General features: G+C 50.6%; 1 protein-coding gene across 1 annotated transcript in view; it reads right to left on the reverse strand.

The window, feature by feature from the left end:
• Window positions 1-6,005: 6,005 nt before the first annotated feature.
• Window positions 6,006-12,036, reverse strand: part of LOC132811945 (trichohyalin-like) — a 33,994-nt gene continuing 27,963 nt past the window's right edge. Inside the window, exons 24-29 of the mRNA XM_060822862.1 lie at window positions 10,244-10,414; window positions 9,114-9,281; window positions 8,874-9,008; window positions 8,144-8,341; window positions 7,421-7,570; window positions 6,006-6,242 (exon numbers count right to left, since the gene is read on the reverse strand). Coding sequence (XP_060678845.1) covers window positions 6,006-6,242; window positions 7,421-7,570; window positions 8,144-8,341; window positions 8,874-9,008; window positions 9,114-9,281; window positions 10,244-10,414 — 1,059 coding nt within the window. The remainder of the gene's footprint in view (window positions 6,243-7,420; window positions 7,571-8,143; window positions 8,342-8,873; window positions 9,009-9,113; window positions 9,282-10,243; window positions 10,415-12,036) is intronic.

Raw genomic sequence — 12,036 nt, forward strand, 5'->3', positions numbered from 1 at the left:
AAGGTGGGGTGAAGGTGATAGATTGGAGCAACGGGCGAAGTGGATAGTGGGAATGAAGATGGACAGGTATTACAGTTCAAGGGGAAGTGCCGAGTTGGAAGGATTGATCTGGGATAAGTTCTGGTGGGGGGTTGGAATGAAGAAACGAATGAAATCTGTGGTTGTGTGTGTTTTGCGGTTGTGTCTGTATGCGAGAGTGCACGCGTATGTGTGCGTGTATGTATATATGTCTGCAAGAGTGTAAACGTGTGTGCGTGTTTGTGTGTGTCATGGGCGTTTGTATGTCTCTTTGTGTCTGTGTGTCTCCCTGCGTCTGGGTGTGTGTCGGGTGCATGTGTGTGTTTGTGAGCGCGTGTGTAGGGTGGCTATGAGTATGTGTATCTGTGTCTGAGTGTCTGTGTGCAGCTCTATGTGTGTACATGTCTGGGTGTGTCCGCGCGTTTGTAATGTGTGTGCAAGTGTGTGTGGGGTGGCTATGAGTATTGTGTATCTGTGCGTGAGTGGCTGTGTGCAGCTCTATGTGTGTACATGTCTGGGTGTGTCCGCGCGTTTGTAGTGTGTGCGCGTATGTGTGTTGATGGTGCTCTCAGTTTGGATTGAGCTGTGAGCTGATACACTCCCTCTGTCCTTCCTAAACTGAATCCCTGATGATTTTCACCCTCCATTGTCACCTGTACAGAGGGGTGGGGAGACCAACAGAGACTGACAACAGCAGAAAGCTCAGCAAGTCTGTCAGCATCTGTGGACAGAAATGAAAGTTAATGTCTTGGTTGACTACCCCTTCCTCAGAAACTCATGTCAGGGGGATAGTACATCACAGTAACACCAGAGAGACTGCCAGACTCGCCCCACACTGATACACACAGATAAACACACACTAACACAGAGACATAGTGACAATCAGTCATACATTGACACTAATACAGACATGGAGTGTCTGTCAGTATTTCTCTTGCTCTGGTAACTTTGTCAATATATCACTTGGTCTCTGGTGTGTGTCAGTTTTTTTTCAGTCTGTTCTTTGAGAATGTTTTTGTTTTGCGCTTGTTCGCACTAGTGAGAGAGTCAGTATTTATGTGTGGAGTGTGATTGTAGGACAATTTCAATGCTTGCAGAAAGCAAACTTGGAAGAATTGTAACGTGTGAGGAGGATAGTGTGGAACTCCAAAAGGGCTGTGATAAATTGGTGTAGTGTTCTGTTTTATGGCAGATGAGCATCGATGCAGAGCAGTGTGAAATGATGCACTTTGGTAGGAATAGCATTGACAGACAATATAAAACATCTGTACCATTATAAAAGGTCTGCAGGAGCACAGGATGCTGGATGTGTATGAGGACAGATTATTGAACATGGAAGGACAAGCGAGGAGAGCAGTAAATGTCACAGATTATTTTCAGTATCTGAGCTTATTACAGGAGGAGGTATAGGAGGGAGCCTCCGTGCTCCCTTCCTGGGAGGTAGTGTTGATGATGTGATGTGAGCCCACCCTCCTGCCCACCGAGACGGTAGGGTTTCCATTTATACCAGCTCGACACAAAAGAGAGATGGCATCAGGGCCATGGCTTCTAAGTTGTGCCGGGGGGCACGGAACTGCCAGTGGGTTTAAAGTGAGAATTGCCCTTCACTGAACATTGCTCCATACTCGGTTGGTGGGACGTGCATGTTTCAGAATCTCCACACAAGACATCCCAGTCCTTTCCGATTCGTACCAGGGTCCTCCCCATGTGGCGGGGGCGGGGGGGGGGGGCGGTGTTGAGGGAGCGGATATCGGGCACTCCACCACCCGGCTTGACCCTTTCTGTCCTATTCCAGGCTGTTTCTCCTGGAATGGGACAAAGGAACGGAGGGAGGGAAGGACAGATGGTTACAGTGGGTGGCCCTGCTCCTATTTCTAGTGTAGGTGCGACAGGGGAAATGGTGAGGTGTCAGGAGGGAGTCAGTCCATAGTGTTATGTCCATGCTGTGTTATTAGTGTGGAGGGAAATTGGGAGAGAGAGAGAGAGAGAGAGAAGGTGCAAGAGGGAGAGTGGTGGAGCATGAGCCTAGTTCGGTGGTCGGTGCTATAACAAATATACAGTGAGTGTGAGGGAGCAGAGAAAATACAGTGACCCTTATCCTATCAGAGACGGGAGGGTTATTGATGCTTGTCCCGCATTGCTGGACATTTCCTCAGACCGCAGATACTGCACTGAGCTGGATGTTGAGCTCGGACAATGCTCAGTGGGTCTGGTGGTGTGATTCCCTCTGGGAAGAGAATGTTCCACCTCTGTACTAGCCCATTCACCAGGATTTCCAAACCCCTGTCAGAAAACGGTGGTGTATTTGCGCCTTATCTGCCATGCTCAGGGTAAACTGTGCATGGCAACTTCTAACTAAGAAAGCTCAACCGTGTGCCCATTGGCCTTTTGAAGATGGCACCAATGCCAGGGATCACGGAATATCCTGGGGCATCCGAGCGATGGTGAGTACCTCCAGCCATGATTTTTGGGAGAATCGGGATGGTAGTGAATAAGAGGGACAACATGGGGTGGGGTGGGTAGTTAATGAGGTTAGGTTGATAAGATAGCACCAGGAAACTTGTTCAGCCTCGTACAGACAATCCCTCTGTCACACTCAATGAAAATGTCACTGAGACAAATTATTGTTAGATTCAAGGAGAAAGTGAGGTCTACAGATCCTGGAGATCAGAGCTGAAAATGTGTTGTTGGAAAAGCGCAGCAGGTCAGGCAGCATCCAAGGAACAAGAGATTCGACGTTTCGGGCATAAGCCCTTCTTGATTCCCGAAGAAGGGCTTATGCCCGAAACGTCGAATCTCTTGTTCCTTGGAAGCTGCCCGACCTGTTGCGCTTTTCCAGCAACACATTTTCAGTATTGTTAGATTCAGCCCAGTGAGTCATAGATTCTGTTGAAACCACTAACATTCACAAATCTGCAGTTGCCTGTCCAATGCTCTCCATCACAGAGAAGGACAGAAACTTGACCTACCCTTGGGAAATAAGGCAGGGCAGGAGATTGAATTATCAGTGGGGAAGCACTTTGGAACAAGTAATCATAATTCTATTAGTTTTAAAATAGAGATAGAAAAGGATGAAGTGGGTCTAAAAGATAATGTTTTAAATTGGAGGTAGGCTAATTTGATGATATTAGTCAAGAACTTGGATAGGGGAAATGGACAAAGTCTTTTCCCTGGGGTCCAAGATTAGATTAGATTACTTACAGTGTGGAAACAGGCCCTTCGGCCCAACAAGTCCATACTGACCCGCCGAAGCGCAACCCACCCATACCCCTACATTTACCCCTTACCTAACACTACGGGCAATTTAGCATGGCCAATTCACCTGACCCGCACATCTTTGGAATGTGGGAAGAAACCGGAGCACGCGGAGGAAACCCACGCAGACACGGGGAGAACGTGCAAACTCCACACAGTCAGTCGCCTGAGGCGGGAATTGAACCCAGGTCTCTGGCACTGTGAGGCAGCAGTGCTAACCACTGTGCCACCGTGCCGCCCATAGAGGCTAGAATTAGAGGGTATAGGTTAAGGGTGAGAGGGGAAAGATATAAAAGTGACCTGAGGGACAATGTTTTCACACAGAGGGTGGTACGTGTATGGAATGAGCTGCCAGAGGACATGGTGGAGGCTGGTACAATTGCAACAGTTAAGAGGCATTTGGATGGGTACATGAATAGAAAGGGTTTGGAGGGATATGAGCCAGATGCTGGCAGGTGGGATATCTAGTCGGAATGGACGAGTTGGACCGAAGAGTCTGTTTCCATGCTGTACATCTCTATGACTCTACGACACTAACTTCTAAACTGGATTGGAATAGATATTCACAGATCAGGGGCCAGCTGAGAAGAGGGAAACCTTCAAAAATGAGATGTCAAGAACCCAGGGAGAGTATGCCCCTATTAGGGTGTAGGGTAAGGCTGGGAGGTGTAAGGAATGCTGGCGGACTGGATAAATTGATGGCCTGGTCACGGCTAAGAGGGAAGCCAATGTCATGCAGAGATACCAGGAGTCAATGTTTTTACTGTATTCATTCATGGGATGAGAGTATAATTGGCTTAGCCTGCATTTATTACCCATCACTAATTGTCCAGAGGGCAGTTAACAGTGAACCATATTGTTGTGGGTCTGGAGTCACATGCAACCTAGACCAGGTAAGGATGGCTATTTGCTTCCTTCAAGGGCATCAGCGAACTAGTTAGGTATTTCAAACAATCAAAAATAGATATATCATCGTCATCAGCCTCAAAATTCCTTGAAAGTTGTGTTACAGTGCGACAGAATACTGTAGAAGCCATTTGGTATGCTTGCCTTTATTGGTCAGTGCTTTCACTATATGAATTGGGAGGCCATGCTGCTGCTGTACAGCACATTAATTCGGTTGTTTTGGAGTATTGTATTCAATTCTGGTCTCCCTCCTATCGAAACATATTGTGAAACTTGAAGGGAGCCAGAAAAGATAAACAAGGATGTTGTCAGGATTTGAGCTATAGGGAGAGGGTGAGTAGGTTGGGGTGATTTTTCTTGGAGTATGAAAGACATATATAGGGTGAATAGCCAGGACCTTTTTCGCAAAACTAAAGGGCATGGATTTCAGGTGAGACCCAAGGCCAACTTGTTTTCGAACACAGAATGGTGCATGTGTGGAATGAGCTGCCAGTGGAGGCGTTGGAGGCTGTTATGATTACAACATTTAAAAGACATTTGGATGGATACATGAAGAGGAAGGATTTACATTGTTATGGGTCAAATGTTGGCAAATGGGACTAGTTTAATTTGTGATACCCTATCGGCATGGACGAGTTAGACTGAAGTGTCTATTTCTGTGCTGTACATCTCCGAGAGTCTATAATTCATGTCTGACCTCACGCCAATATCCCATTTATTCACCATTGCCAGAAATACCAGCCTATGTTACTTGATGCTATCGAAATGTATTCACTTCAGCATTTCGAAACCTGCGAACACATCTTTCCACAACACTGACTCTGAGTCTCTATCCGTCCGTGTATTTCCCAAATCCCTCCCTCTTGTTGCTATTTAAACTGTTGGTATTTAAAGTGAGCATCAGCTTCCAACATTAAGCAGCTTAAAAATAATGTGCAAAAAGCATAGCATGTGTTTTATTTGACTTCCCGGTGTCCTGCCCTGTTCTCCAAGTTGGACAGTGGAGTTTCAGCAGTTTTAATGCACACCTTTCTAACTTGCTCTGCGCCTATCAATTGAACGCCTGTGGTAATCACTCTGTACTGATCATGTGCTCAGTAACACAAGGAATCGCTTCCACTGTTACTGATCCAGATCAGGCTTCTCACTAGCACTAGAGTGACATTTGACTTAATTCTAGTTTTGGAACTTGCGGGGAAAAGCTGGGGACGGTTTCCTGAATGTTGTGCTTTAAGCTGCTGTGGAAATTCAGGAGGACCAGATGCTTTGGTGACCCACTCTGGATGAGTCATGGTGACTTGGTGACAGCATCTGGATCTGCAACATGACCATCAAAAGGATCAGAGGCTACAGAGAGGGGAATCTCTTCAAAATGGAATGAGGGAATCACAATCAGATCAGAGAATTACTGCCTCCTATCCCTGTGTCCCAGTCTCGAGCAGTTGAGTCACTGCCTCCTGTTCCTGTATCCCAGTTTCGAGTAGTTGAGTGACGGCCTCCTGTTCCTGTGTCCCAGTTTCGAGCAGTTGAGTGACTCCATGCAGTTCCTGTATCCCAGACTCGAGCAGTTAAGAGACGGCCTCCTGTTCCTGTGTCCCAGTTTAGAGCAGTTGAATGACTGAATCCTGTTCCTGTGTCCCAGCCTACACCTGCTGCTCCTGAGTAACAGGCTCCAATAGCTGTGTGCTAACCTCCTCCTGCCCCTGAGTAACAGGCTCCAATAGCTGTGTGCCCTCCTCCTGCTGTCCCTGAGTAACGGGCTCCAATTGCGGTGAGCTAAACTCCTGCTGCCACTAAGTGACAGGATCAAATAACTGTGTACTCTCCTACTCCTGCCCCTGGGTAACAGGCTCCAATAGCTGTGTGCCCTCCTCCTGCAGTCCCTGAGTTACTGGCTCCAATAGCAGTGCACCCTCCTCCTGTTGCTCCTGAGTAACAGGCTTCAATAGCCGTGCGTTGTCCTCCTGCAGCTCCTGAGTAACAGTCTCCAACAGCTGTGTGCCCTCCTCCTGCTGTCCCTGAGTAACAGGCTCCAATTGCTGTGAGCTAACCTCCTGCTGCCGCTGAGTGACAGGATCCAATAACTGTGTGCTCTCCTACTCCTGCCGCTGGGTAACAGGCTCCAATAGCTGTGTGCCCTCCTCCTGCAGTCCCTGAGTGAAAGGCTCCAATAGCAGTGCGCCCTCCTCCTGCTGTCCCTGAGTAATAGGCTGCAATATCTGTGTGCCGTCCTCCTGCTGTCCCTGAGTAACAGGCTTTAATAGCTGTGCGTTGTCCTCCTGTAAGTCCTGAGTAACAGTCTCCAACAGCTGTGTGCCCTCCTCCTGCTGTCCCTGAGTAATAGGCTGCAATAGCTGTGTGCCCTCCTCCTGCTGTCCCTGAGTAACAGGCTCCAATAGCTGTGTGCTCTCCTGCCACCTCTGAGTAACAGGCTCCAAGAGCAGTACGCCCTCCCCCTGTTGCTCCTGAGTAATAGTCTCCAACAGTTGTGTGCCCTCCTCTTGCAGTCCCTGATTAACAGGATCCAATATATGTGTGCTCTGCTCCTGCCGCACCTGAGTAACAGGCTCCAATAGCTGTGTGCTCCCCTTCTGCTGGTCCTGAGTAACCGGCTGCAATAGCTGTGTGCTCTCCTACTCCTGCCCCTGAGTACCAGGCTCCATAAGCTCTTTGCTCTCCTCCTGCCACCTCTGAGTGACAGGCATCAATAACAGTGTACCCTCCCCCTGTTGCTCCTGAGTAGCAGGCTCCAATAGCTGTGAGCTAACCTCCTGCTGCCGCTCAGTTACGTTTCAAAATGGAATGAGGGAATCACAATCAGATCAGAGATTAATTGCCTTCAACCCTGTGTCCCAGTCTCGAGCAGTTGAGTGTCGGCCTCCTATTCCTGAGTCCCTGTTTCGAGCAGTTGAGTGACTCCCTGCAGTTCCTGTATCCCAGTCTCGAGCAGTTGAGAGACGGCCTCCTGTTCCTACATCCCAATCTACAGCAGTTGAATATCAGCCTCCTGTTCCTGTGTCCCAGTCTCCACCTGCTGCTCCTGAGTAACAGGCTCCAATAGATGTGTGCACACACCCTGCTGCCCCTGAGTAACAGGCTCCAATAGCTTTGTGCTCTCCTACTGCTGCTCCTGAGTAACAGGCTCCAATAGCTGTGTGCTCTCCAACTCCTGCCCCTGAGCAACAAGCTCCAATAGCTGTGTGTTCTCCACCTGCTGCTCCTGAGTATTAGGCTCCAATACCTGTGTGCTCACACCTGGTGCTCCACAGTAACAGGCTGCAATATCTGTGTGCTCTCCGCCTGCTGATCCAGAGTAACACTCCAATAGATGTGTGCCCTCCTCCTGTCGCTCCGGAGTAACAGGCACCAATAGCTTTATGCTCTCCTCCTGCTGTCAATGAGTGACCGGCTCCAATAGCTGTGAGCTAACGTCCTGCTGCCGCTGTGTAACAGGGTCCAATAGCTGCGTGCTCTCCTCCTGCTGCTCTTGAGAAATAGTCTCCAATAGCTGTGTTCTCACCTCCTGTTGCTGCTGAATTAGAGGCTCCAAAAGCTGTGTGCTCTCCTCCTGCCGCTCCTGAGTAACAGGCTCGAATAGCTGTGTGCCCTCCTCCTGCTGCCGCTGAGTGACAGGCTCCAATAGCTGTGTCCCCTCCTCCTGCTGCTCCTCAGTAACAGGCACCAATAGCTGTGTGCTCTCGTCCTGCTGCTACTGAGTGACAGGCTCCAATAGCTGTGTGCTCTCCTCCTGCTGCCGCTGACTGACAGGTTCCAATAGCTGTGTGCTCTGCTCCTTCTGCCGCTGAGTAACAGGCTTCAATAGCTGTGTGCTCACCACCTGCTGCTCCTGAGTAACAGACTCCAATAGCTGTGTACTCTCCAACCACTGCCCCTGAGGAACAGACTCCAATAGCTGTGTGCTCTCCTCCTGCCACCTCTGAGTAACAGGCTCCAAGAGCAGTACGCCCTCCCCCTGTTGCTCCTGAGTAATAGGCTTCAATAGTTGTGTGTCCTCCTCCTGCAGTTCCTGATTAACAGGCTCCAATAACTGTGTACTCTCCTCCTGCTGCTCCTGAGTAACAAGCTCCACTAGCTGTGTGCCCTCCTCCTGCTGTGCCTGACTAACAGGCTCCAATTGCCGTGAGCTAACCTCCTGCTGCCGCTGAGTGACAGGATCCAATAGCTGTGTGCTGTCCTACTTCTGCCCCTCAGTAACAGGCTCCAATAGATGTGTGCCCGCCTCCTGCTGCCCCTGAGTAACAGGCTCCAATAGTTGTGTTCCCTCCTCATGCTGCCCTGAGTAACAGGCTCCAATAGCTGTGTGCCCTCCTCCTCCTGCCCCTGAGTAACAGGCTCCAATAGCTGTGTCCTCTCCACCTGCTGCTCCTGAGAAAGAGGCTCCAATAGATGTGTGCAATCCAACCCCTGCTCCTGCTAACAGGCTCCAATAGCTGTGAGCTTACCTCCTGCTGTTGCTGAGTGACTGTATCAAATAACTATCTGCTCTCCTACTGCTGCCCCTGAGTAACAGGCACCAATAGGTGTGTGCTCTCCTCCTGCTGCCCCTGTGTAACAGGCTCCAATAGCTCTGTGCTCTCCTCCTGCTGCTCCTGAGTAACAGGCTTCAATAGCTGTGTGCCCTCCTCCTGCTGCCCCTGCGTAACCAGCTCCAATAGCTGTGTGCACTCTTACACCTTCCCCAGAGTAACAGGCCCCAATAGCTGCGAGCGAACCTCCTCCTTCCCCTGTTTGACAGGTTCCAATAGCTGTGTGCTCTCGTCCTGCTGCCGCTGAGTGACAGGCTCCAATACCTGTTTGCTCTCCTCCTGCTACGCCTGAGTAACAGGCACCAATAGTTGTGTGCTCACCTCCTGTTGCTCCTGAGTATCAGGCTCCAATAGCTGTGCGCTCACCAACTGCTGCTCCTAAGTAACAGGCTTCAATATCTGTGTGCTCTCCTCCAGCTGGCACTGAGTGACATGCTCCAATAGCTGTGTGCTCTCCTCTTTCTGCCGCTGAGTGACAGGCTTCAAGAGCTGTGTGCTATCCTCCTGCTGCCGCTGTGTAACAGGCTTCAATAGCTGTGTGCTCTCCTCTTGCTGCTGCTGAGTAACAGGCTCCAATAGCAATGTGTGCTCTCCTCCTGCTGCTCCTGAGTAACAGGCTCCAATAGCTGTGTGCTCTCCTCCTTCTGCCGTCCCTGAGTAACAGGCTCCAATAGCTGTGTGCTCTCCACCTGCTGGTCCGGAGTAACAGGCTCCAATAGCTCTGTGCTCTCCACCTGTTGCTCCTGAGTAACAGGCGCCAATTGCTGTTTGTTTTCCAACCACTGCCCCTGAGGAACAGGCTCCAATAGCTGTGTGCTCTCCTCCTGCCACCTCTGAGTAACAGGCTCCAAGAGCAGTACGCCCTCCCCCTGTTTCTCCTGAGTAATAGCCTGCAATAGATGTGTGCCCACCTCCTGCAGTCCCTGATTAACTGGCTGCAATAGCTGGGTGCCCTCCTCCTGCTGCTCCTGAGTAACAGGCTCCAATAGCTGTGAGCTAACCTCCTGCTGCCGCTGAGTGACAGGATCAAATATATGTGTGCTCTCCTCCTGCCGCCCCTTAGTAACAGGCTCTAATAGCTGTGTGCTCTCCTCCTGCTAGTCCGTAGTAACAGTCTGCAATAGCTATGTGCTCTCCTATTCCTGCCCCTTTGTAACTGGCTCCAATAGCTGTGTGCTCTCCTACTGCCACCTCTGAGTGACAGACACCAATAACAGTGCACCCTCCCCATGTTGCTTCTGAGTAACAGGCTCCAAAATCTGTGCGCTCTCCTCCTGCTGTCCCTGAGTAACAGGCTCCAATAGCTGTGAGCTAACCTCCTGCTGCCGCTGAGTGACACGATCCAATAACTGTGTGCTCTTCTACTGCCGTCCCTGAGTAACAGCCTCCATTATCTGTGTGCTCTCCACCTGCTGTCCCTGAGTAACAGGTTCCAATTGCTGTGTGCTAACTTCTTGCTGCCGCTGAGAGACAGGATGCAATAGCTGTGTGCTTTCCTACTCCTGCCGCTAAGTAACAGGCTCCAATAGCTCTGTGCCCTCCTGCTGCTCTCCCTGAGTGACAGGCTTCAATAGCAGTGCGCCCTCCTCCTGTTGCTCCTGACTAATAGGCTTCAATACCTGTGCGTTGTCTTCCTGCAGCTCCTGAGTAACATTCTCCAACAGCTGCGTACCCTCCTCCTGCTGTCCCTGAGTAAGAGGCTGCAATAGCTGTGTGCACTCCTACTGCTGTCCCTGAATAACAGGCGCCAATAGTTGTGTTCCCTTCTCCTACTGCCCCTAAGTAACAGGCTCCAATAGCTGCGTGCTCTCCTCCTCCTGCTCCAGAGTAACAGGCTCCAATAGCTGTCTGCTGTCCTCCTGCTGCTCCTGAGTAACAGTCTTGAATAGCTGTGTGCCCTTCTCCTGCTGTCCCTGATTAAGAGGCTCCAATAGCTGTGAGCTGACCTCCTGCTGCCGCTGAGTTACGGTATTCAATAGCTGTCTGCTGTCCTCCTGCTGCTCCTGAGTAACAGGCTTTAATAACTGTGTGCCCTCCTCCTGCTGCCACTGAGTAACAGGCTCCAATAGCTGAGTGCCCTCCTCCTGCTGCCCATGAGTAACAGGCTCCAATAGCTGTGTGCTCTCCAAATGCTGCTCCTGAGTAACAGGCTCCATTAGCAGTCTGGTCTCCAACTCCTGCCCCTGAGTAACAGGCTCCAAATGCTGTGTGCTCCCCTCCTGCAGGTCCTGAGGAACAGGCGCCAATAGCTGAGTGCTCCCCTCCTACTGTCCCTGATTAACAGGCTCCAATAGCTGTCTGCTGTCCTCCTGCAGCTCCTGAGTAACAGGCTTTAATAACTGTGTGCCCTCCTCCTGCTGCCACTGAGTAACAGGTTCCAATAGTTGTGTTCCCTTCTCCTGCTGCTCCTGAGTAACAGGCTCCAATAGTTGTCTGCTGTCCTCCTGCTGCTCCTGAGTAACAGGCTTTAATAACTGTGTGCCCTCCTCCTGCTGCTCCTGAGTAACAGGCTCCAATAGCTGTGTGCTCTCCTCCTGCTGGTCCTGAGGAACAGGCTACAATAGCTTTGTGCTCTCCTCCTGTTGCTCCTGAGTAACAGGCTCCAATAGGTGTGAGCTCTCCTCTTGCTGCTCCTGAGGAAAAGTCTCCAATAGCTGTGTGCTCTCCTCCTCCTGCTCCAGGGTAACAGGTTCCAATAACTCTCTGCTGTCCTCTTGCTGCCCCTGAGTAACAGGCTACAATAGCTGTGTGCTCTCCACATGCTGTTCCTGAGTAACAAGCTCCAGTAGGTGTGTGCTCTCCAACTCCTGCCCCTGAGTAACAGGCTCAAATAGCTCTGTGCTCTCCTCCCACCACATCTGAGTAACAGGCTCGAATACCAGTACGCCTTACCCACGTTGCGCCTGAGTAATAGGCTCCAATAGTTGTGTGCCCTCCTCCTGCGGACCCTGATTTACAGGCTCCAATATCTGTGTGCTCTCCTCCTCCTGCTTCTCCTGAGTAACAGGCTCCAATCGCTGTGTGCTCTCCTCCTGCTGTTCCTGAGTAACTGGCTCCAATAGCTGTGTGTTCTCCACCTGCTGCTCATGAGTAACAGGCTCCAATAGCTGTGTTTTCTCTCCTCCAGCGGGACCTGAGTAACAGGCTCGATTAGCTGTGAACTAACCTCCCGCTGCCCCTGAGTGACAGGATCCAACAACTGTGTTTCCTCCTCCTGCCGCCCCTGAATAACATGCTCCAACAGCTGTGTTCTCTCCTCTTGCTGGTCATGAGTAATAGGCTGCAATAGCTGTGTGCTCTCCTACTCTTG

Source organism: Hemiscyllium ocellatum, unplaced genomic scaffold (assembly GCF_020745735.1).
Source record: "Hemiscyllium ocellatum isolate sHemOce1 unplaced genomic scaffold, sHemOce1.pat.X.cur. scaffold_246_pat_ctg1, whole genome shotgun sequence".
Lineage (NCBI taxonomy): Eukaryota > Metazoa > Chordata > Chondrichthyes > Orectolobiformes > Hemiscylliidae > Hemiscyllium > Hemiscyllium ocellatum.